The 25822-nt window shown below is 34.4% G+C and overlaps 3 protein-coding genes across 4 annotated transcripts in view; 2 read left to right on the top strand and 1 right to left on the bottom strand.

The window, feature by feature from the left end:
• Positions 1-337: 337 nt before the first annotated feature.
• On the top strand, positions 338-11709 carry LOC125681506 (low-density lipoprotein receptor-related protein 6-like). The gene is made up of 20 exons (XM_048921653.2): positions 338-772; positions 3046-3520; positions 3624-3879; positions 4542-4689; positions 4812-4922; positions 5087-5344; positions 5475-5631; positions 7048-7188; positions 7282-7387; positions 7529-7676; positions 8052-8171; positions 8282-8512; positions 8667-8856; positions 9310-9446; positions 9612-9768; positions 9927-10039; positions 10161-10286; positions 10558-10728; positions 10988-11129; positions 11326-11709. The coding sequence occupies exons 1-20, from the start codon at positions 709-711 to the stop codon at positions 11543-11545; spliced, it is 3471 nt and encodes a 1156-aa protein (XP_048777610.2). The 5' UTR covers positions 338-708; the 3' UTR covers positions 11546-11709.
• Positions 11710-12154: 445 nt separating this feature from the next.
• On the bottom strand, positions 12155-23616 carry LOC125681279 (uncharacterized). Of its 2 annotated transcripts, XM_056156991.1 has the most exons (3): positions 23189-23616; positions 21079-21162; positions 12155-12527 (listed from the first exon to the last, which is right to left on the bottom strand). In XM_056156991.1, the coding sequence occupies exons 1-3, from the start codon at positions 23572-23574 to the stop codon at positions 12482-12484; spliced, it is 516 nt and encodes a 171-aa protein (XP_056012966.1). In that variant the 5' UTR covers positions 23575-23616; the 3' UTR covers positions 12155-12481. The 2 variants fall into 2 exon arrangements, with proteins under 2 accessions (XP_056012966.1, XP_048777258.2); XM_048921301.2 differs by lacking the exon at positions 21079-21162 and having other exon boundaries at positions 12438-12527.
• Positions 23617-25715: 2099 nt separating this feature from the next.
• LOC125681246 (oligosaccharyltransferase complex subunit OSTC-like) overlaps positions 25716-25822 on the top strand; it is an 8827-nt gene continuing 8720 nt past the window's right edge. The window contains exon 1 of the mRNA XM_048921255.2: positions 25716-25822. This exon is cut by the window's right edge and continues 70 nt beyond it. Within this exon, the coding sequence (XP_048777212.1) occupies positions 25754-25822 (69 nt within the window). The 5' untranslated portion in view covers positions 25716-25753.

Here is a 25822-nt window from a genome sequence, read left to right as displayed (position 1 = left end):
GACCATTTTCATCACATCCGTCTTAACTCAATTCTAACCTAGTCAAATATTCATTGTAAATACATGGAAGACATGCTCTGTATTTGTTTTTAGTCTGATCTATTAACTATGATAACCTTTAGCAGTTTGCAAAGCATCAATGAAACGTTTTGTTTCCTACTTGCATTTTACGTTTTCACACAGTGCTGCTTTCATTTATCCCCTTCTTGACACGACCTAGCGAATCTTCTTTTTAAGTCTTTATTGTCGGAGATGATCACTCAGGATCTCTTCAGACAGAGAACCTCGATCTCGATGACCTTATAAGTCGTCTTTTTAATCATCTAATCGAGGTGTCGGTGTGTTATGTCATAAAACCGTCACATTGTTTTCACCGGTCGGATAAACAAAATTTCTGTCATTCATTACCACGGCGTTTTAATACTGTGACATATGCAAATGTTTTTTTCATTGTATTATAACGACTGAAAATGACGCTGGTTTTCTTGTTTTGGCGAAACAGCCAGAAGGACGATTGATGAAAATCTAAAAAATCATTCATCCGTGGCCAAATTCGTTATATTGCATAGGTACTGGGGGAAATTCGGCTATTTCACTAAATAGTGGGAAGCGAGCCGGTCATCCATAGAAAGACCAATTGGATGTGCCTTTAGAAAAGCGATAGATCAGACGTATTTTTGCCAGGGATACAGAGGGGGAATTACAAGGATGACAAGGATTTGGAGTTGTATAGTATACTCTGTGAGCTTGCTAGTTCTTGCTACCTGTCAAGGTAAGTTCTCTTTTATCGATAATTATTTCTTCAGTGATAGGCTATTTACATTTTCTTGGAGAGTTCTATGCACTGCGGTTTTGGGAAGGACATATCCTCACATTTGTACTTGCAGACTCCTGCAAAAAAACGTACAAGGACAAGATGATTATTAGTATGATTGACAGATGATTGACATTTATTACTTGATGGTCAAAACACACCTGTTCTCATTAAACCACAAATTTTCCGAATATATGAATGATGTGATCGTGATCTTCATTATAAGAAAGCTTTCTGCGGGCTGCTGTCGGCAATTTTAATGTACTTTACTGTATTTGAATTCAGTAAATCACATGGAAAAATTCTGATATTTGTAGAAACTTATTCAAGATTAGTCTTCCGAAGAAATACGACCCAATATACTCTAAAACCTGGTATTTTGATTTGGGTACCCTAAGGATACGATGTTATCCAATCAGTGTCTATGCGGCGATCACTCAGTACGGGGGCTCGATGTGACAACCATCGTCAACAGATACATCCAAAAATTAGCATATCTGATAATTTCGGTTGCGCAACGTCAGTCCTACATGTGGTGTATAGTATCATCATGTCCATAGATTTCTTAATGGAGTCTTTTCACATGTATTGTATTATGAAATGCACTGCTCGTGGTGAATGTCAAATCCAATTTTCCAGCTCATTTCTAAAATCATAATCACAAAATAAGATGACGTAGATCGAGTTCAAAGTGATTGCGTAATAAGTGTATACAATCAAATTATATCATTGGTTTGTAAACTGAATACAATGCATTAATCAAGGTACTGTTAAACTCAACAAGAAAAGGTATACCAGGTGCATTTAAGCTTTAAATATCATTGCTAATCTTCAAGTACAGACAGCATTAGTAAATCCGTCAGCTACTTCACATACCAAGCAGTCGTGAAACTGTTTAATGGTCATTTGACCTGAAGGGTTAAATATGTTGATTCCTTATCGCAGAGAATCACCTTTAAAACATCTTTTAAGGAAAGGAATTCTTAAGGTGACAGATTTATAGTAATAACTGCCTACCGATATAATAATTTGTTAATAGTACTATTCGGAATGGATATTGTTCGTGGAAAATAAATACCTATGTCAAGTTTTGATTTAAAACTTTCACTTACATATTTTTGAGCATATGTGTGCATTCATATTTCACAACTGACATCTAGCGTCTAATTACTCTTGACTTTCATTGTAAGTGATGGTATTAAGTCACGAAATAATGACCAAATAGAGAAAGGAAATATGACAAAATCATTAATTTCATTCTTGAAACTGCCTTGCATATTTCGCTGTTTTAAATTTAATGTCAGTACCTTAACGAACGGGCCACTCGATCAGTCGTAGCTTTTGTAGTATATATACTTCTTAATTCTGTTGAAATTTTCGCAAGAAATTGATGAAAGTAATTTACATAAGACGGAAATTCTGCGCTTTGATCAGAAATGATGGACCAAGGCAGTGGTTACTCTCATTAACCGGTAGAGCAGTAACAGCTGCTAACGTAGCTTATTTATAGTTTGCAATGAAAAACGAATATCAAGTATTCAAAATTCAGTAGCGAAGTCTTTGACTTTTTCATTTATGCATATTTGTTGGAAGCCTTTGCAGTATTGTTGTTGAGAGTCGTGATTTGCCAAATCAAAAATTTGCGTCTTTAAAAAGGTCATCGTGATAAAATTATTTTTTCACATTTGTATCTAATTGGTCAATATGCTAAATTTCCCCCATTTTCTTAATTTTATTCCACTGGTTTATCAAATCTTAACACCTTTCAAGGAATGTCATTAATCCTTGGGGATGTTCCATATTTGCATTTTCACACAACAAACAAAGAAAACATGTGTAGCTTTGCATAACATGTTGTAAGGGCCAAGTGTACAAACTATAATTACGATTTAGCGATATGTTTGAATCTGTATCGTATGTCCCCTCGGGGTATCGTTTTGATAACTAAATTCATGATAAAATCTTTTACCAAAAAAAAAATAAGATAATAAAATTCCAATTACTTAATGTTGCATATTTTAAGAGTTACGATAAAATATAGAAAATATAAAACATTGTCATAAATATTCTAAAAGGACTCTCTATCTCTCTTTCTCTATATTTCTCCATAGAGTGTCAATGTCCTCTTCCATTGCCAACCAATATCTTAAAGTACACATCCTCTCTCCTGTCATTAAATTGTATGTAGAAATTTTTTGTTTACGTTTAGTATTTGCATTTGTATGCTGTAGATGAAGATCGAGGACTTGTTGTATCCCTGCTTCCCGATCACGTCAGTGAGATCGTGACATTCCCTGGACAAGTAGACAGCTTTGTGACACCCAAAGAAACAACAGACGAGAAGGCGGGTAATCGTTTCCTGTATTTTTTTGGCCGGACGGACGTTTTAAGCATGGCATGTGATCCTTGGAACCACTCTATGTATCTGTTAGATGGTTTGTCACAAAGTCTCTATAAAATGAATCATTTCAACATCTGGATGAACGACACACGAAGAAATGTCACTTTGTTGCATCAAGGGGTTTCCCATTCCGCGTCTTCACAGATCGCGTTCGATTGGCTCTCTCGAAATATATACTGGACCGATGACCATTTCAACTGGATTGGTGTACAACCCGTGGATACCAATGACAAAACAATGTACAAAGTCATCATGCATGACGATCTGTGGTCTCCTCTGTCTCTGACAGTGGATCCCATTAAAGGGTAGGTGAGCGAAATTGCAACAGATCTACGTGAATATCATTAAAGATAGTAGACCTCTTTATAACTAGGCCATATGGCGTTAAATACTTTTATCTGCTTTCAGGTATCTCTTCGTCGCTGAACACGGTGCCAATACGGTTATTGACAGAGCTGATTTGGCAGGCGAAGACAGGAAAACTATCATTACCTCTGTTTCAAAAGTCCCGGATATAGTTGTAGACACAGAAGAAGAAAGAATTTATTGGATTGACATTGGCAGAAATAGTTTAGAAACGGCTAAGTACGATGGGACAGACAGGCGTTTGGTACGACGGTCAACGAACATTTACATCCTGATGAGTGGTCTCACACTTTATAAGGTGTGTATCTTTTCAATTTCATCGAAAACAAACTCTGAGTCAAACGTTTTGGTGTCTATGTTTCATTGAGGTCAAATGTATTATTCAAGTCCGGACGTAAAGCTTCCCTACAGGCGTTTTGATTGGTTCTTTTTGTATTTTTATACATACAGTTAACATGCAATAGTACAGCATACAATTACTAGACATTGTTCTGATATATTGTACTAAAACGCTGTACTCTTGTGCTTTAATGAGCTTACTAGTAAATATGATTAAATTAAATATATTCACATTCAAATAAATATAAACTTAGTACGTTATATCCCCACAGGTGTTTACTATTTGTTTTAAATTTAAGTTTAGGGTCACACTTTTGACTTCATTAGTATTTAATATTGTAATAAAAATTGTCAAATGCCTCAAATAATGGTACGACAACTATGAGTGAACTGGGTGTGTTTATGGTATGCATTGCCCACGAGCACGGGCCACATTGAATTGTGGGAAAATAAGACCTTGTTTTGATGAATACTTTCAGTTTTCCAAATATATCATGTGTATACCCGGTATCTTGTATAGTGCAGAAGTTATTATGAAGGTTAAAGGTGTAAACTATTCAAGAGACAAAAGGCAGACACCTAAAAAGAAAAGGTTTTGATATTTACGTATACCTGTTGCAGGATGTGGTTTGTGTGACAAAGTTTCAGGAGGGTGAAGTTCTGTGCCTAGACAAGCGAAGTGGGTCTGTCGTGTGGTCAAATTCTTTTTCAACACAACAGCCTTGGAGTGTTGAGGTTTATGACAAAGACTTGCAAAAAATAGTTCCACGTAAGTGTTTCAAATTTCCTATGACATGTAAGACAAAATGTCATTTGTCCTTTTCCGCAGTTTGTATTCGTGTTTGGTTTGTTTTTTTTTTGCAACTCTTCCAAACATTACGTTTTTTACAGACACATGTGCAAATAAAGGATGTGATCACATCTGCACAAACACCCCTAAAGGTGCAAAATGTTTGTGTAAGGAGGGGTATGAGCTCGACTCAGACGGTAAAACATGTAAAGGTAAGATCACGTGGGTTTCTTTTTGGGGGAGTTGTCACAAAATATTTCATAAAAAGACACAAATATGTAATTCGTCACCATGTTTAATCATTTTTAAGCAATCAAAAATACATATTTCGGGTAATTTATGTGTTTTAAATCAAAATTGATTTTGTTTTTTGCAGCTTCACATACATTGTATGGAAAGGGGTTGTTACTAGCAAATGGAACAGATATATGTATGCTAGATATCCGAGTGATCAACGCGCATGAAAACGATGTTCGATGTTTTCTTTCCTGGAAAAACAACATCACATATATGGCAGTTGATGCCAACAACAAGAAGATTTATTTCACAGACGGCACTAACCGGCAAATTCAAAATTATGACATTGTACTCAACGTAACTTCCGTCATCGCAACCACGTCCTCTTCCGTTTCCGGTATATTTATATTTTAATTCTTACTAGTGTGTTTGTATGGGTGTATTTGTCTGTGTCTATTATCTATCTACGAGATAAAGACCGTTTACGATATGTTAACAAGTTTAATAATATCAATATTGAATTGTAGGTCTAGTGTACGATTGGATTAACGACGATGTATACTGGTTAGAAAGCGACTCAGGAAAAATTAAAGTCACCACTACAACGGACAATGTTCGACAGGAAGCTACAATATTCTGGGGTCTAGACCGTCCCTCCTTCCTGACAATAAACCCCCATAACTCGTAAGTAAAGAAAACAAGCGAGGCCTATTGAGTAAGGAAGCCAAGCGGACACACGAATATATACAAAAATGATACCTACAATGTCTCTTGTGTATCCCCACAAATAGTTGAGAAAGGCGTTTTCAGTTTTCTTACCACAAATGTACGATTCTAAACCACGGTCAAAGAGAATGCATCACCCAATTTGTACATATTTAAAAGTAATTAGGTCAGTTTAGTGTCGCGTATTAAATTGTCACATTCCGAAGTTTAAATGAGATACAATTTAACATATTACATCTCCTTCCAGATTGTTGACAGCCAACATTCATCAGGCCAATTCTATTTCATTAAAAGGTTATATCATTGCATGAATCTCTTAAGAATTTAGATCTGTTTAAGATATATCAGCTGGGAGCTTCGTCATCTACTAGTATTACCATAACCATGAAGGTTTTTTTTTTTTGGTTTTTTTTTTTTTTTTTTTTTACCAGACACACCCAGGAAAGTAGAAATATAAAGATACTGTGGATATAATAGTTTTCCATAGTTTCAGAACAATAATGTATATGACGTTAAATCCTTTTATTTAGTTGCTGCAGTTTATGTCATATTGTTTATAGAATCAATTTCAATTCCGCAGCTCCCGTGAGGATCCGGGTTAGAATAGGTCCTCAGTATCCATTGCTTGTCGTAAGAGGCGACTAAGTGGGACGGTCCTTCGGATGAGACCGCAAAAACCGAGGTCCCGTGTCACAGCAGGTGTGGCACGATAAAGACCCCTCCCTGTTCAATGGCCATAAGCGCCGAGCCTAGGCCTAAATTTTGCAGCCCTTCACCGGCAGTGGTGACGTCTCCATATGAGTGAAATATTCTCGAGAGGGACGTAAAACAATATTCAATCAATCAATTCCGCAGAACATTTCTAATGCGAACTTTTAGTCGAATATATAGAGGGCGATCAATGTATTTGTTGTTGGACCCTGTCTCACGAGTGAAATAAAATGTATATCTAACAACAAAAACATTGGATTTTCTGCTTATTACATTTTCATCGGTTTTTCCGTGAACACTTTTAGCTGCCCTTGTATTGACGTTCAAACAGAAAATATACTTTAAGAAATATGCAAAATATATAAAAATCAATACATTTGAACAATAAGATCACTTTAATTCAATTTTATTTTGGGTATTCAAATTAAAAACAAGAAAAAGTAGTTATATAACGTAAAATGAAGGTAATTTTATGTATCACGGATGAATATTGCGACAAGTAGTCCCGGTTGTTAATATCACTCTTATTATTTTTACAGTGGGAAAATAACAACCGATGAAAATATGAATTTTTATTCATTGGATAAATTTCAGTATTTCGCTGTTGAAAATGTAATAAACATTTAGTTAAGACTTCATCGATAGTTCTCACTAACTTTCCAGAACAGTATACTGGATATCTGATAGAAACGGGCAATATAGTATTGAAGGTGGGAGTTTTGACGGAATGCAGCGATGGAAAATTGCAGAACGAGCCATCGTCCAAAGTCCAACCGGGCTATTTTTTGATTTTACATATAAAAAGTATGTATTTGTATATAGCCATCTTTAACATGCTTTTCATTCGAAAATTCTATTGGATATTTTCTATAGGTAATGTACATTTTTTTTTGTTAGACTGTTTTTCATCGACAAAGGAGAGCTGAAAAGCATAAACCCAGACGGAAGTGATCTTTATGCTTTAAATTCTGTCGGAAGTGACGATAAAGTTTTCGTATACAAGGTCAGATTTAAAAGGGAAACATTAATTGTTTTTAAATCAGAGCTAAAATGATACCGACTCCATATAGTAAAATGCTTGAAATCAAATTCTTGTGATCATGGAGACTCGATGAAATAATTCCTCTCAATGTTACATTTGCAGGATTACGCTTTGGTAACTAATGGCCAGAAATCCATTCGAACACTGAACATACACACCAAGGTCTTCCAGACTGCTATAAACCTGACGGATTTTAAGGAAGTTTCTTGTTTCACAGCCTTTGACAAAAGTATCCAAAAAACCGAGCAATGTGAGTAGTTATTGAGAAAAATCTATTGACGGCCTTCTAAGACTAACTGTATTTTTTAATACAAAGTTTGTAAGTCCAATTCATAGACCCAGTGGCGTAGCTTCCATTGAGGCAACCGAGGCAGCTGCCTCGGTAAAAAAAAAAAAAAAACCACCTTTTACGTTGTTAAAATGTCGATAGCTTCTGGGGGGCGCAGCCCCCCAGACCCCCTGCCTCGGTAATATTCGAACCCAAGCTACTCCTATGAGACCCTTCTGTTTTGATCTTCTGACCAAAATCAGAGAAAACATTCTATTAAATGAATACTCCGTGGTTTAATTAAGATACCTTAGTATATGCAGTGTTAGCCGTATTCAGTCATTGTGGTTTCTTTAGCTCCCTGTATGATTGACAACGGAGGATGTGAGCATATATGCACCTTGGACATGGGGAAGAAAAAATGCCGCTGTGGATTTGGATTTACTCTACATTCGGATGGACTGAACTGCTCAAGCAGTAAGTCAGAAAATACAATAAATAAAATTGAAAAATAATTTTTGATAATTAGAATGTTTGAAAATCTTTTTAGTATGGGATATATTTTAAATATTGTCAATATTTTACAGCTCCAATGCTCGATGAATTCGCATTGACCGTGGACTACACGCATGGAATGCTCTACCAGATTTCACTGAAAAATGCGGAAGTGAAAGCAATAGACCTTCCCACACCGAATTATCCCATGAGCGCCGTATACGACACTAAACGACATAACATATACTGGACAGACTTTCAAAGATATCAAATTCTACAAAGCACAATTTGGGGTCAGAATAAGTCCGTCGTTTTTAACACAGGTATGTGACCAAGGTCACGGTGGTGGTCAAATTCATTATCCAGGCCTCTAGACTACCATCCTCCACAATATTTCTTTTGTGTTAAGCAACTGGAATAAGACTTAAATATCGAAATAACAGAATTCAATCACATTTTCTTTACCTAATATTGCAGGTTCATATATCCCTGGCTCCATTCAGGTCGATCCGTCGACAGGCAACATCTACTATGCCGCCACCACTTTTGATTTCATGAAGGGAGTGACGTCACATATTGCGGTGGTACGCCCAAAGAGTGGACAGAATAAGGTGGTTATATCTCAGCTAGAGGTGGTCAAAACCATAGCGCTACATTCGAAAAAAGGGTAAGGATTTGGAAATTCCCATGATCTCTCAATTAACTCCAAAACAGTGGAGAAAATTTGTATGGGGTTGTATAGGAAGGGGTAATATATTTCAACTTTTGAAAATTTACAATTCCATTTTTTTTTTAAGGATTTATATTTAAACTTATAACAACCAAACTAAGCCTATATATATCAACCAAAGCATCCGTATTTTTGTATCATGGAAATTCAAATTCTAATTTTTTAAAATTCATACAACAGTGTGTGTGGTAATACTGTAATTATTGATGTCGACCCAGGACGGACAATAGTGTCCGAAAAAAAGCATAAATGATCATCAATCTTTTACGATTAATCAAGACAGTAATCCAGAACGCAAAGTGGGGAAATCGACATTCAAATGATACTATAACTAAATGACTATCCGTGGAAAGAAATGGTGTGCTCTATGGTTGGTTTATATTTTCAAAGATGGATATTCTGGATCGACAAAGGAGGGGCCCAGTACACTGCCTATATCGGGAGAGGGGCCATGGATGGCGATAGTCGCTCATTCTTCGTGTCGTCCAATTTATTTAGTCCAACAGGACTGGCTATAGACTACGAAGGTAACACTCTAAAGTAGTTTCTCTGTATTGAACTACAATTGATATCTTTTAAGTTGTATAGATTTTTTTAAAATCAATAAATATATTCGAAATTTTTTTTTTTTTTTTTTTTTTTTTTTTTTGGTTAAGTATACTCATGACTCAATTTCTCTAAACTTTTTCCAGGTGAAAAATTGTACTGGTCAGACAGTTACATGAATACCGTAAGCTATATCGGCCTGGACGGCAGCGACCGCGGGGAGTTGACCCATGACCCACGCGCAGACATTATGCATATTGCAGTCTATAATTCCCACTTGTATTACACTGCCGTAAATAGACAGTAGGTTCTTAACAGCATTTCAAAGAGATTTCAAGCCCTTTAATCATATTTTTCCATGTATCAATAAAATATTTTCATTTCTCAGAATTTTACAAGGAAGGGAATGATTATGAGTCCCTTGCAGGCTTAACAAATGCAATAATCCATCATACTTGTAGGTTTATTACAAAAGTCAACAAAAAAACAGGAACTATTTCTTCTTGGATGAGCGAGACACCAGAATTCGGACGATTAGAAACTTTAGATATATATCCGGGTGACCCAAAGCCAGGTGACAAATATTTTTCATTATGACAGCGTATGGCAAGTTTTTGGCTTCGTCAAATACGCGGTATGAAACCTTGATTTAGTATCAAATTCTTCTACGGTCTTTTTTTTCTTTTATTCCCCAGTTAATAAAAAGTGTGCTGTCAATAATGGCCTATGTAGCACATTTTGTTTACCGACTCCCTTTGGGCGGACTTGCTCTTGTGAGGAAGGGGTGTTGTTGGAGAAAGATGGCAGAACGTGCAAAGGCGGTGAGTCAGCGGCTTCTTCATTTCCTTGAATGAAATTAATATCAAACACAAAAGGTTATCCCATGGGGATTTTATCAGTTGGAATATTTGAAATAAGGCAGTAGGGCGGTCAGTACAGGGTCGCTTAATTCTTGGAAGTAGAAAAAGATTTTTCCTGTACACTTCTTCAGAAAAGAAATCACCAGCTAAATTTCTTTAAGCACTTTATGTTTTACATACATACATGTATTATTTGTCCTGATTTAAAACCGGATTTTGTTTTTTCATATAGTAAAAAAATGCAATCAGACTATTGTAAACGGAGGACTGAACTCGGATTGCAGCGGTTATTTAGGAACCTCATGTGAGTACCACTGTTCCCGAGGTTACCTACCAACGCTGGCGAACCGAGAATTACATTGTAATTACAACGGAGACTGGGGGGTCCAAATGGACAAACTTTGTGAGTATTTTGTGTAATTTATAATGATTTATCAATGTCATGGCTATGTAAAGTCATCAGTGCTTGTACATGTAACAAATTTCCCATTGTTCTATCTGTGAATTAATCAGCCGAAGAGTAAACAATACATGTACTTAGCTCCTACAAGATTTCTTCTTTTTTGTTTTTGTTTTTATTCAGATTGTTGTCATTGACTTTTGATTTGCTGTGACTTAGTTTTTACCTTTTCCATTTTATCATAAATCTGAAACATTTACAGGTGAACCTGTTGATCCATCCAAAGCCGAGCATTCACCAAATACACATACACTAAATAACGCAGCATTGGGTGGAATCCTCGGCGGTGTCATCGTCCTCCTCGTCGTTGTCATCATCGTCATCATAGTTATTTTATACAAAAGGTATAAAGATCACTTTTTACAATAACGGGAAATATTCATGTACAAATAATCTTTGTTAATATGAAGTTTTTGTAGTTTTAATAATTTGGGCAATTATGAAAACAGTCTTGAATATAATTTATGAATTGAAATCTGAGTTAACGTTACTGAGAAATATCTGATAAGTTTTTCGACATGTATATGATGTTATTTTCAGGCGGTCTGGTATGTTTGTTCACGCCAAGTTTGTGAATGCGCCTAATGTGCAGCTAAATCCGTCAAATGCCGAAAAGATTGACGACAAGGAGATAGGAAATTCCAAAGAACATAGCAACGGAACATTAAATGGAACACTGGGAACAAGCAATCCTGTATATGAATATAAAACCGACATAAACGGTTCGCATCAACATGTGTACAGTACATTGGATGTTTAAAAGATGTGATCACGTGACCTCCCAGGTAGCATCACCACAAATTATGAAATCCTTCTTGATATAATCAGGAGACTGAAATCCATGACACACGCGCACATGTTCTTTTATGTGATTAAAGCTGGGTAATTTGTATCATTTCATCTAAAATAAAAAGAATAAAACATATTATCTACCAGAATGAAAAGATATGCTTTTGAAGACATAACTGCACTCGTTTTGACAAAAGTGGAATGAGTACTTTGTATGTGTGGTACTTTTTCAGTATTTTCATTTGTTGATTTTTACACGATGCTGATTGGATTTTTATACTCCATATTCTAGACAAATAAATATCACACTTTTAAAACCAATAGTTCTGCCTACTGTAATATAACAGTTAACGATATTATGTATGTGCAGGAATGAATATTATTCGGTGACTGGACGAAAGGCCGTTGTCTCATATGACATGGGTTGACACCGCACTGGGCAGATTCGCGGAGGGTTAAGGGTCCTTAAACTGACGACCAGAACGGACGTTAGCACAAGTTCATCGAAAAAAGTAGTAAATTACTACAGAAAATTAATTACTTCTACAAGTAGAAATAACACAAACAGGTATTTTCTGTTCATTAATTTAATTTCCCTCCCATGTGAACAATAAACAAGAACAATTTTGATGTGAAATCCTGTGGTTCAATTGACTGTTTCGGTCAAAGCAGTAAGATGGATTTCATATCGAATGATTATTACAATTGTTCAAATCGCCCTGTCGTTGGTCGTACAAACTCCTGGAGAAAATGAAAAGGGTTCTGAAAGTCTGAAACTGCTCTCCGTCGTGGCCGGGAATTTTGTCGAGAATTCGTATGTTCTTGAAAAGGAACCAATGGCACCAGTAAAATGTCCCCTTGTACAATATTGTCATCTTGTGGTGGTGGTGGAAGTATCCATAACCTCCTATCTCTGCTGGAACCAAAATCTCTGAAGGCAAAGACAGTCCTGCCTATAAGATGTAGAAATATTTCGAATTATCATGGTGTATCCAAACATTTATGTATACTTTATTTCATAGATCTATACGCATAGCTGCATTAGGACTTTATAAGTAAACATGAGGAACTATATATGTAGATGACCATGACATGGAGTCCAAGATTGTTTATTCAAAATCTATAAGAACTAAAGGTCCGGGTATATTGTGTAACTCGGTGTATTATATCAAATCATAGATAAATCTTGTATTTTCACCAATATACCTGCGTTTCATGAAACCAGTCTGAGTATCAGATATCAATACATCCAGCGTAGATTTTATTCTTGATCAATACATTCAGAAATTAATTTGTAAAAATATTTAAAAGAATGGTTGGTCATCAATATTTTTGAATTGTCTTGGCCTATCTCCCTTGGGTAGACATGTTATGATCCCTAGTCTTTGTGATATTGGCAAATGTATGCTGAACTGCTGTTGTGATAAATATGTTTAGGTCACTTCAAAAGATGTGAAATTCTACTGTAAATCCATTACTGAAAAGTAAAACTTGATATGTATAGTAGCTACTCATTATTTAACCATTATGACATTTGTCAAATTTCGAATTCCTAAGTTAAAGCATAGTGAAAAAAGTCCACGAAACTATATTCGGCATAGAGTTCCATATATCTCATAAAAATCACTCAAATGTGACGGAACTCAAACTTTTATCTGTAACCATACAGTAGTAAACCACATACTAAATTCAAGCTTCCTAATCAAAGCAGATAAAGAAAACCAAGTGGGACAGACGGACTGACTAGCAGACAGACTGACTAACAGACAGACAGACAGACGGACGGACTAACAAAGAGGAAACCTATAGTCCCCTTCGGTTTCATTAGTAGAACAAGGTATCATGTAGAAGAAAGTTTCGACCATGTGGATTTTTCACTTTATTTTATTCCCTGTTGGGTGTTATAGCCCTTAGACTAATTGCTTTACAACTCAATAGTGGTCAACTGATCAAATGCTTCCTTGCTGAGTCGTCTAATAAAATTAAATAATAATTATGATATCAATGTACAAATCATATATATGTAACAGCTGTTTTTCTCTGTAAGACCGTATCTTAACATCAAGAGTGGCTTCAAACGCAAAATATTCTAAAATCGTACAACAATGTACGTTACATAGTTGACAAATTGTCAATGCCCTTCAGGGAATTGATTTTTAGGGGCGAGGTTTGGTACTTTTTGAAAATAATATTCTGTCCTTGAATACCGCGAAAACAAAAATTCTGAAGATTACAAAACAAATATATGTATAGTCAAAACTATTCTATAGTACCATTTTATTTTCGTCCCTTTCGCCCTCGTTGTCACAGTACGAATTTAAGAGTGGACAAAACTGTTTTCTCTCATATCTCGTTTTTAACACAACTATGTCTGGGCGTTAAAACAGGGCGAAACTGTCTGCAAGTGTTGAAAAGCTAAAACAACCCTGTATACATCGTCGGAAACCCACGGTCGGTCGTACTCGAGGTAAACGATGCCTTGTATACAGTGTGTACATGTATGTACCTCTTCTGTAATACTCAGCCGAGGGTATAAACATCTCACATCGACTTTTATGAAGAAGTTTAGATAAAATCCAGCGTTTTATGTCGGTGTTTGTGTTTTACAAGGTGCCTAAGTATACATATTTCCACGTATTTCATTAACAGGATTACGTGTATGTAAATCATGCAATGTTTTATTTTTAGTGTTACGAGAAAGCTAGTTCTGATTCAAAATCAATAGTGAAATGTGACGTTAACACTGAGGTTTTGATTTTCCAATTTCTTTAGATCTCCCCTCCTGACCCCTGTCTGGTCCCAGATCCCTGCCTTCTAGGTACCGGACACCTCATGTCCCCAAGATATATACTAGATATTCCAACAATATAGGCGGTGCAGAATTAAATGGATGTATTCTCCCTTTTTTAAAAATCTTTTTTTTTTTCATCCCTGTCATAGGAGATTTCTTTCATAAATAGAGTGAATTCAAATATGTGGTGTTAATTTTTTTTCTCCTTTTCAAATCTGCAATCCCCCTGACCTGTCTGAATTATATGTCTTCCGATCCTCTGAAGATTATATATACACTTTCCTCCAGGAGTGATCAATTCAATGAAAGTATTCATTCTGTTGAAAAAGAAATAAAAGAAAAAACCTCATGGGCCAGATTTGGTTTTTGTCTTTACAAAAACTCATCCATATTCGTTCTAAGTAATGACTTTGGGCCAAACAAATGCAATAAGATGTTTTTCACACATCGTAATGTCTTTAGTATGTAGATATAGCAGGAAACTTTTATCAGATGAGAAAGAAAAGATAACGAACAGTGATCAATCTCATATTCCCATAAAGCATACAAAATTAAGAGTAGGGCAAACACGGACCCCTTGACACACTAGGGGTGGGATCAGGTTCCTAGGAGGAGTGAGCATCCCTTCTTGACCGGTCACACCCGCCATTAGCCTTATATTTATTTTGATCAGATTAATGGAGTTATCTGTAGTCAAAATTAGTATGTAAGTAAATCTCTTACGACGATGATGCAAGTTCACGGCGGGTGTGACCGGTCGCCAGGGGATGCTTACTCCTCCTAGGTACCTAATCCCATCTCTGGTATATCCAGTGGTCCATGTTTGTCCAACTCTCTATTTTGTATTGCTTATAGGAGTTATAAGATCGATCACTGTTCGTTATCTTCACCTTTCATGTAATGTTTACGCAATTTAAGTTCGTTATTTCCGAATTCTGTTTTCTATTTTTGCAAACTTTGATCCTGCATTCTTGGCATAAAACATCGCAGATATATACATTTATCCCAAGCAACGACACCTGTTTTTCAGTATTTCTCCAACAACAAAACCCCTTTCCTTAAAAGTCCTTGATTGGCGAACAGTAATTTTTGCTTGGCATGCTTTTATGCGTGGTACATGGACTTGCGTCTAGTAACACGGAGTGAATGATTATTTTTTTTTATAATTTTTTTATTTTTGTACACATACCGGTATATCAGATATACAATAACATTTATATCCAGAGAAGAAGGGGGGAAAAAAACAAAGCATATGAGCTGAAGGTATGTGTGGTTTGAGAAAGAAAGAAGAAGAGGAAGAGAGAGAAGTTAAGAAAACAGAAGGTTCCATCGATTCCATTGGGCATCAAACTTTTCCTTTTTACCATTTTTATACGAAATAAATTTTTGAGTTTCATAAAAAAAATTCATTTGTGAAATTGCAGCACGCACACTCAAGGACTTCTCAGTGCATCTTGCTGTGTACACATAGTATTTAAGCCATAAGACAATAGTGTTTTGTATCAGACTATTATTTTCAATAAAACCAAGAATGAAAGATTTTTTTGTAATAGCTATCTGTAAATCAGTCTTATCTTCTAAAAAAAAAGCTCAAATTCTGCTAGGAATAATTGTAAAAAATCACATTCCCACAGAATATGTTCTATTGTTTCCTCTTCAGAATGACAATGATTGCAGTACTTTGAGTCAATTTTTTTGATTTTGAATAAAAAAGAGTTTGTAGCTAAGATTCGGTTTATAATTCTGTATTGAAACCATTGTATTTTGCTATCTTTTGTCACTCTGAAGGGTATTTTATGAATTATTTTCCATTCTTTAGTGTCAACTTCCAAAAGCTCACTCCATTTTGTTTTGCCTGATGTGATTGAGGTATTTTGATTTATAATTTCATAAAAAAGTTTTGATTTGTTGCATTTCAACACTGTATATATATTTGACATAATCAATGGATTTGTGAGCTTTTTGATAGTTTTGTCACATCCACAATTTTTCACCCAAGCCTTAACAGCATGAATAATGCTATTATATTCTAAAAAATTAATCTTTGTATTTGGATAAGTATTGCAAAATGATTCAAAACCAAGAAATGAACCATCTTCACTGATTATATCATTAAGTTGTCTGATGCCGCTGTCAAACATTTGTTTATTATAAAATGGTTTTCCACCAATATGAATATTTGGTTTATAAAATAGAGGTGCATCGGCAGCAACATCAGACTCTTTACTAAGGTTATGCAATGTAAGCCATGATTTAAATACATCTATCCAAAATTTATTTTTCAATGTTTTCAAGAATATTGTAATGTATTCAATTCCACAGTTCACTAATTTGCTTAAGTCCAACTTTGGAATAAAATGTTCCATCCCTCTATTTGAAAATATGAGATATCTTATCCAAAACAACTTCATAGATGCTATGAATGCCATTAGGTTTACCATTCTTAAACCCCCATCTTCATATTTTTTAACAATGACCTCCTTTTTGACCCTATGTATTTTATTATTCCATATAAACAAGAAAAATATCTTTTCTAATTCCTTAAGGTAGAGTTCAGAAGGATTTGGGATTGACATTAAAATATGGTTTAATAATGGCAAAACCAATGTCTTAATAACTGTAATTTTCCCTATGGGAGTTAAAAACCTTTTCTCCCATTGTTTGATTATAGATTTGATCTGCACTAATTTTGGTTCATAGTTTAATTGTGGTATCTTATCTAATTCCATGTCAAAATGTATTCCTAACAAAGTAAATCTGGTGGTACCCCACCTAAGCCTGTAATTTGGCAGCAAAGTTTCATTACTATATTTTTTGGAACCTAACCATATTACATGAGTTTTTTCATAATTGATATGTAGTCCAGATATTTCTGAAAAATAATCTAAAGTTTTAAAAGTTTCTGCGAGAGATTCTTCACTGCCATCAAGGATAAGTGAGGTATCATCAGCTAATTGTGAGATCTTTTTTTCTACATTATTTACAGTAATGCCTTTGATATTCTTATTCATTCTAATTTGGATTGCTAATATTTCCGCACATATCAAAAATATGTATGGTGATAATGGATCCCCTTGTCTGCAACCTCTCTGAATAATGATTCTATCAGAGAGATTACCACCTTGATTGATTGCAGATGTAATGTCTGTATTAAAAATCGATACCCAATTCCTAATTGAAGGGCCAAAATTAAACAGTTTTAGCGCTTTTTGTATAAATGTCCATGAAAGAGTATCAAAGGTGAATGATTATTATCCTCGGAACAAAGTCTGCTGCTTCTAGATATATATTCCATTTGATTTGCGTTTGTGGATAGGGAGTTTTTATGGAGAGCCAAATTATCGTAAACTCAAATAATTGAAGAAATCTTTAATAATTTGAAGATATCATGAATTCATTTGATGCGCCCAACAATTCAATGAAAGAATTCTGAATTATTGCGCGCATTAATTGAATTGGTAACAACATTACATGTAATTATTCTGATGAATTAAAGAGTGCTATAATTGGAATTGTTGCTCTCTTCAAATGAATTGATGATATCAACAATTGCATTAATGCGCGCTACAATTCAGTTGGATAGAGTAATAATTTAATTAATACGTCACAATAATTCTTTTAGAGAGAGTGACTATATAATTAGAGATATCTTCAATTTAACATATCCACAAATGAATTAATTCCTTTTTAAAAAGTGATGTAAATTATTCAAGATATCTATAATTGAATTAAAAAGATCATCAAATCATACCGAGCTTCAAATGCAATTTTGTGAGCAATAATTCTATCGCATTGATGCGCGAATTAATTGAATTGATGAGAACAATATTTGAATGTTAATGCGCGAAAATCAAATCAATTATTGTCCTCCTCATTGACATCATGCGCGTATATTATTAAGCGCAATGATTGAATTGATGATCTCTTCAAACAATAATAGATATCTTCAGTTATTTTAGCTGCAGAACTGTACATAGCTCTCTGATAAAATATTGTGACGGACAGAGAACTACAGATCCACCCCTTATAAAAACCTTCGATTTACGGCGCACAAAAAGCTGCACACGGTTGAGGCCTGCTATCGTTGTATTCTTGTGTTGCTGTCACATAATATCAAAAAAATCTAAACATATTTTCCTACTAATCTTGTGTCCAAACATACCTTCAAATATTCATTAAAGCCTCATACATATGGCACGCCAATTTCACAAAAATGAGCTAAACATAGTTTCACAGTTGATAAACTAGGTTTATCGACTGTAAACTATAGTTTACGGACCGTAAACTATAGTTAACGACGTTAATCTATATTTCACATCTGTAAACCATAGTTAACAGATAATCTATGTTTCACAAGCGTAAACTATATAATTAACAATGAAAACAATCATTAGCGATTGCAAAACATAGTTTATCTGATAAATACGGTTTCACGATTGTAAACTACGGTTTACAAGTCTAAACTATTATTAACGAATGTAAATGATAGTTTACGGTTTGTAAGATATAGTTTATAGTCATTTAATGCGCCGAATTCACAAAAAAGTGATAAACACAGTTTTGTAAGATATAGTTTATAGTCATTTAATGCGCCGAATTCACAAAAAAGTGATATTAAACACAGTTTTGTAAGATATAGTTTATAGTCATTTAATGCGCCGAATTCACAAAAAGGTGTTAAACACAGTTTTGTAAGATATAGTTTATAGTCATTTAATGCGCCGAATTCACAAAAAAGTGATAAACACAGTTTTGTTTAATATAGTTTATGAGTAAAAATGGCAGTTAGCTATATAGTTTACGATCAAAAACTATAATTAACGAATGTTAAACATAGTTTATCTGATAAATATAGTATCACAATTTGTGAAACTAGGATTAACAATTGTGAACTATAGTTAACGAATGTAAATTATAGTTTACAAATGTGAATCTGTATTTATCAGCAAAATCTATTGTTAACGTTTATTTAAAGACAGATAAACTTAGACCAGCATTTGTAAACTATAGTTTACAACCGTTAAATATAGTTTTACGGATGAAAACTATAGTTAACGAATCGTTAGCTATAGTTTACGGTCCGTAAACTATAGTTTACAGTCGATAAACCTAGTTTATCAACTGTGAAACTATGTTTAGCTCATTTTTGTGAATTTGGCGTGCCATACTATACATACGACACGAAAACTCACAGCTTCAAATGATTTCGTTTGTTGACGTAGCCATGTTAGGTAGCCTATCAACACGAATTATTAACAGAAATTAAAAAACATAGTTTCTCTAAAGGTAAAATAAGTTCTTGACAAATGAAAATGCTACAAAAGCCCATTATGGTCCTTAACACTCCAGTGGCAGGGATGGAGACCGGTCCAGACTAATGAAAGCCGCGTTGCCGTGAGTTTACCTATTTGAATAATTATTATTTAACGGAACTGGGATGATATATTATTGAAAATAATTAACTAAAATATTTATGGAGATTTTAGTTCACATCTAGACGCTACTGTGCAAGTATGGAAATGAACCGGGATTCGAATTGACTGGCTACCTAACATGGCTACGTCAACAAACGAAATCATCAAAAGCTGTGAGTTTTTAGGTCGTATGAGGCTTTAATGAATATTTGAAGGTATGTTTGGACACAAGAATAGTAGGAAAATATGTTAAGAATTTTTTGATATTAAATTTATGTGACAGCAACACAAGAATACAACAATATCAGGCCTCAACCGTGCGCAGCTTTTTGTGCACCGTAAATCGAAGATTTTTTATAAGGGGTGGATCTGTACCTCTCTGTCCGTCACAATATTGTTTATTTTTATACAAAATAGAAAAAAAGATTAAATGAAAGGAGTGTGACGTGAAGTAGATTCAAACCACTAACTTCAAGAATTGAAGCTCTAAATGTCAACAACAAAAAACCAACGAAAATCAGGTTCCTTGTTTTTGTAGTTTTTTGTGAATTTTGACCCCGGAGCAGGGGTGTCCCTTAAAAAATCCTATTGCACATTGTTTTTAACTTTGAAACCTATCAAAACATCATAATTTCAAGGCTGACCTGCTCTTCAAGGCCACAATTCCTGTTAAAATAGGTACAACACTGTTTTGGTTGACTTTAAAGGTTAATTTGGCATAGCAAATGCAAATTGAAAAAATGGGTTCAAATTGTGAATTTCAAAAATTCTAACATATATAAGACAAAAACAAAAAAAAAACCAATGAAGTTGACTCTTTCGGAAAATCGTTCTCCCCTATATGTCTCTTTTTCATTGATCCTTTCAAAAGTTCTAACATTATCGAGGGAACTCTTGTGATTCATCAAATTTGATCATGAACCAAATCTATATTTGATTATACTGCAGCAGATATAACGAATCGGAATATACTTGTCTGAATGTGAAAATGGTTTCAATTGCACTTCTATTAAACTTTTGAAAGTTTCTTTAAAATATCTGATTAAAAAAATTTGCACCTTTTCTGATTATTGATATATTACAACATACCCTGATTTAGCAGCCTGTCTTTGCGCAACACTTTTGAATATATAGTCTCTTTCTGGTGAAAATCACAATTTCATTTCTCTAAAAAATTGACCAGTTTGAGTAATAAATTAATAGATTTTTTGTTAAAGTAGCTATGCAAAATGCATATATTGAATTCGAAGGAAAATAAATGTGACCTTATATATCAAAATGAAGAACATATCAACTCACCGTGACTTCCTCTGACGCAAAGTTGACATAGTCCCAGAAAAAACACGAAAGAGACCGCGAGTCTGGGCATTTTGGAAGGTTCTTCTACAGAATTATATTACAGAAAAACAATCATAGATAAGTGAATTATATAATTCACACTTTTGAAAGTAAAACTTTACTTGTATAAAACTTTGGATTTAGTGGACTTTACCTTAGAACTGCTTAATTCCGCGGAACATATCAATGTATACGTATATACATGTAATCAATATCAAACTTTATGGCTTAGGAATGTCCTTGTGAAAAAACAAATATGACTATGCCGAGGTCGCATTGGTGTATTCGTATAAAAGATGCAATAATTTTGCTTCAAGAAGGGTAAATGTATATAGATTATTATTGAACTATGTGGCGATCGATCATGTATATCAATATAAGAGTCATATAACTCTGTCAAGACTGATATGGACAACCGTGTTCTTCCTATTATAGTGTAATTAATACCGTGTTATTGTTTTCACCCAATGAGCGTGCAGTTAAATACATGTAACACATGCATTATAAAAACGATAAATTAGTGTATGTGCGTGGTAGATTTTCTCAGCTACCGTTCTTTCTCTGCTAAAAATGCAATCATGATCTAACCTTTCCACTCTGGTATATATACATGTAGTATGACATTAAAATGAAAATAATATTATATCTATATATGCGTAAATAGCTCTTATATCTTCTAATTATAATTTGAATGAAATTATTATCCAGCCGTGTGGAATGTATGGAGCGCCAAATTAACATAAACTCAAATAATTGAAGATATCTTCAATTATTTGAAGATATCAATTCAATTATTGCTCTCTTTAATTGAATTAATGCGCGCATTAAATCAATTATTGCTCTCATCAAATGAATTAATACGCGCTTCAATTCAATTATTGCTCTCATCAATTGAATTAATGTGCGCATCAATTGAATTAATGAGCGCAATAATTGATTTAATGCGCGCATTAATTCAATTATTGCTCTCTTCAATTCAATTGATGAGAGCATCAATTGAATTAATGAGAGCAATAATAGATTTGATGCGTGCATTAATTCAATTATTGCTCTCTTCAATTCAATTGATGAGAGCATCAATTTCGGAGAAATATTGCTCGCAATAATTAATTTAGAGCTCGGTATGAATAATTTGATGATCTCTTTAATTCAATTGAAGATATTTTAAATTATTTACAATGCTTTTTTATAAGGAATTGATGCGTGCATCAATTCTTTTAAAGAGAGCAACAATTCAATTGAAGAGATCATTAATTCAATTGTGGATATGTTGAATTGAAGATATCTTTAATTATATAGTGGCTCTCTCTAAAAGAATTATTGCTCTCTTCAAATGAATTAGAGATATCATTAATTCAATTGAAGAGAGCAATAATTGAATTAATGCGCGCATTAAGTCCATTATTGCTCTCATCAAATGAATTAATGCGCGCATCAATTCAATTATTGCTCTCATCAATTGATTTAATGTGCGCATTATATCAATTATTGCTCTCTTCAATTGAATTGTAGCACGCATCAATTCAATTGTTAATATCATAGAGCAATGCACAGAGTGGCAGAGGCAATTAATTATCAACTTTGTCGATTTTGAGAAAGCCTTTGACAGTATCCACAGAGAAAGCTTATGGAAGATCTTAAGACACTATGGAATACCAGCTAAGATAGTGGAGTTAATTAAAGCTTTCTACTCCGAGTTCAGATGCACGGTTGGCAGAGAACCAGACTTCCTCGTGAAATCTGGGGTAAGACAAGGCTGTGTAATGTCATCCCTTCTATTTTTGATTGCAGTAGATTGGGTAATGCGATCAACCCTGAGTGGAAACAACAACGGCATCAGGTGGACCCTATTTTCCAATCTAGAAGATCTTGACTACGCAGATGACCTTGCCCTACTGTCACACATGAGGAACACATGCAAAGAAAGACGTCAAACCTGCAATCTAATGCCAGCAAAATTGGATTGAACATCAACATAAAGAAAACAGAGGTTATGTCTTTGAATATCAAGCATCCACAAGGAATACAGATTAATGGTAAAAACCTGGAAAGTACAAGATCTTTTACATACCTGGGTAGCATTGTTACAACAGATGGTGGTGCGGAAGAAGACATCAAGGCAAGATTAGGAAAAGCAAGAGGTGCCTTTATCAATCTTAGGAACATCTGGAAGTCAAACAGCATAAGCAAGAACACCAAGATGAGGTTATACAACAGCTGTGTCCTGTCAGTTCTGTTGTACGGAGCGGAATGTTGGAGGATGACGGAGAAAGACATTAACAAACTATCAAGCTTCCACAATGGATGTCTCCGAAAGATCTGTAAGATATTTTGGCCTGAAAAAATCACAAATGAGAATTTACATGCAAGAACAAAATCCTCAGACATGCGCACCATACTTATGAAATACCGCTGGAGATGGATTGGGCATGTCTTAAGGAAACCCATCAATGACATCACTAGGGTCTCACTTCGATGGACTCCAGAAGGGAAAAGAAATCAAGGCCGTCCAAAGACCACCTGGAGGAGAACTGTGGAAACAGAAATGAAAGAGATTGGCATGACCTGGGGCAAAATTGAAAAGGCTGCTAAAGACAGAGAGGAGTGGAAGAAACTAGTCCTTCTCCTATGTGCCCACGGGCGCAACAAGGACTACGTAGGTAGGTAGGTAATAATTGATATAATGCGCGCATTAAATCAATTGATGAGAGCAATAATTGAATTGATGCGCGCATTAATTCATTTGATGAGAGCAATAATTGATTTAATGCGCGCATTAATTCAATTATTACTCTCTTCAATTGAATTAATGATATCTTTAATTCAATTGAAGAGAGCAATAATTCTTTTAGAGAGAGCCACTATATAATTAAAGATATCTTCAATTCAACATATCCACAATTGAATTAATGATCTCTTTAATTGAATTGTTGCTCTCTTTAAAAGAATTGATGCGTGAATCAATTCCTTATACAAAAGCATTGTAAATGATTAAAGATATCATCAATTGAATTAAAGAGATCATCAAATTATTCATACCGAGCTCTAAATTAATTATTGCGAGCAATATTTCTCCGAAATTGATGCTCTCATCAATTGAAATGAAGAGAGCAATAATTGAATTAATGCGCGCATCAAATCTATTATTGCTCTCATTAATTCAATTGATGCGCGCATTTTAAAAATCAATTGATGAGAGCAATAATTGAATTGAAGCACGGATTAATTCATCTGATGAGAGCAATAATTGATTTAATGCTCGCATTAATTCATTTAAAGAGAGCAATAATTGAATTGAAGATATCTTCAATTATTTGAGTTTATGTTAATTTGGCGCTCCATACATATGTGTGCATCAATTCAATCGACGAGAATTATACCGTATTTTCTATCTTGGATGATGATGAAGAACATGTGTTTTCGTAAAAAATTTTAAAGTTTAGGACCATTATTATCATTAGTTGTTTGATTGTAAGATTTTGATTGTAAGATCTCGACGCTAATCGGGTTGTTGTCTAAAATCATAATTGATTTAGATTAATTGGTTTCTATAGCTCACACTTCTTTTCCTAGGCTACAAAAATAAAACACCTGTTTCGACTCCGTTTTAGGGGAACAGACCTGCCACATCATAGAACTTCTCCACCTATCACGTTTATTTTTAATTTGTTCAGCATCCGGAGTCTCTACTGAGCCCAGTGTTTAACAAATTCTGTTTCTGAGTTAATGTTTGATGTAGGTCAAGGAAATTAACTTCCAATAAATAAAGATGTCATTGTGTAATTAGTAAATGTAGCCAATGTATCCTGATTTTTGATTTAATCTAAATTAGAAATGAGGTTGGAGTTTACTGATTTTTAACCATGCGGTCTTTAGAATAGAGAGAGTTTTTGATTTAGTTTTTTTTTCCCCTATCTTTAGAATTTCTTTCAAATTGCTCCAGTGTACAAAACTTTTGGTTTTTCTAAATTTGTATAAGAAGAACATTTTTTGTATTTTATATTTGAATTGTGAACTGAACTTATATTTGAATTTTCGGTGACAATAAATTTTTAATTTTACCATCGTGTGATTATTTCAAGAACAGAGGAATTCCCCATTTCAGTGGACTCACATAATTACAACAGGCCGACAGGGTAATGTTTTGTTTTTGCAAAAACTGCAAGGTATACATCTTCTATGTCGTTAGTTTAAGAGACCCTTATTATGCCTTCCTTCCGTGCAGTAATAGATTTAATCAGACAATGGATCCATAAATTTTGTTAAAATTGTAAATGAAATCGCCTTAATTGTCCGCTTCGGTGAAAAACCAACACCCCGATCCTCGCATCCCAAATGCTCCGTTGGACGCGGTGCTTCTAAGGCTATATGAATAGTAGATATATGAATTCATTTAAAACTGCACAAATTTAAGAAAAAAACCGAAAAAAACAGCTGATACTTTGATATATAAACTCAAGTTGTGATTATCATTTATTTTTTCTTTGCCAAGAATGTTTGAAGAAGTATGTTTGTAAACTGCTAATACAACAGTTTTCATTCAATATCATCCATATTTTGCACCTTGCTTTCTTCAGTACGACTTGTCTCATATCCATTACTTTCACTTTTAAACTTCCGCTTTTGCCACATCACAATGGAGGCTATCTTTAATATTCCATTTCACGTGTTAGAGGTTCCAAATCTTAAGTTAAAGAGGCCAGGA

The sequence above is a fragment of the Ostrea edulis genome, chromosome 2 (genome assembly GCF_947568905.1).
Source record: "Ostrea edulis chromosome 2, xbOstEdul1.1, whole genome shotgun sequence".
NCBI classification, from domain to species: domain Eukaryota; kingdom Metazoa; phylum Mollusca; class Bivalvia; order Ostreida; family Ostreidae; genus Ostrea; species Ostrea edulis.
Note: the sequence above shows the minus strand (reverse complement) of the source record. Positions and strands in the feature narration are given on the sequence as shown.

Excerpts from the sequence above, each read along its gene's own strand:
- LOC125681506 (XM_048921653.2), top strand. The coding sequence starts at position 709 with ATGACAAGGATTTGGAGTTGTATAGTATACTCTGTGAGCTTGCTAGTT. Across the intron at positions 7,388-7,528 it reads ATAAAGTTTTCGTATACAAG|GATTACGCTTTGGTAACTAA; the intron begins GTCAGATTTAAA and ends TTACATTTGCAG. Across the intron at positions 11,130-11,325 it reads ATAGTTATTTTATACAAAAG|GCGGTCTGGTATGTTTGTTC; the intron begins GTATAAAGATCA and ends TGTTATTTTCAG.
- LOC125681279 (XM_056156991.1), bottom strand. The coding sequence starts at position 23,574 with ATGTCATTGATGGGTTTCCTTAAGACATGCCCAATCCATCTCCAGCGG. Across the intron at positions 21,163-23,188 it reads GTTGTAACAATGCTACCCAG|AAGAACCTTCCAAAATGCCC; the intron begins GTATGTAAAAGA and ends ATAATTCTGTAG. Across the intron at positions 12,528-21,078 it reads TTGCGTCAGAGGAAGTCACG|GCAGGACTGTCTTTGCCTTC; the intron begins GTGAGTTGATAT and ends TACATCTTATAG.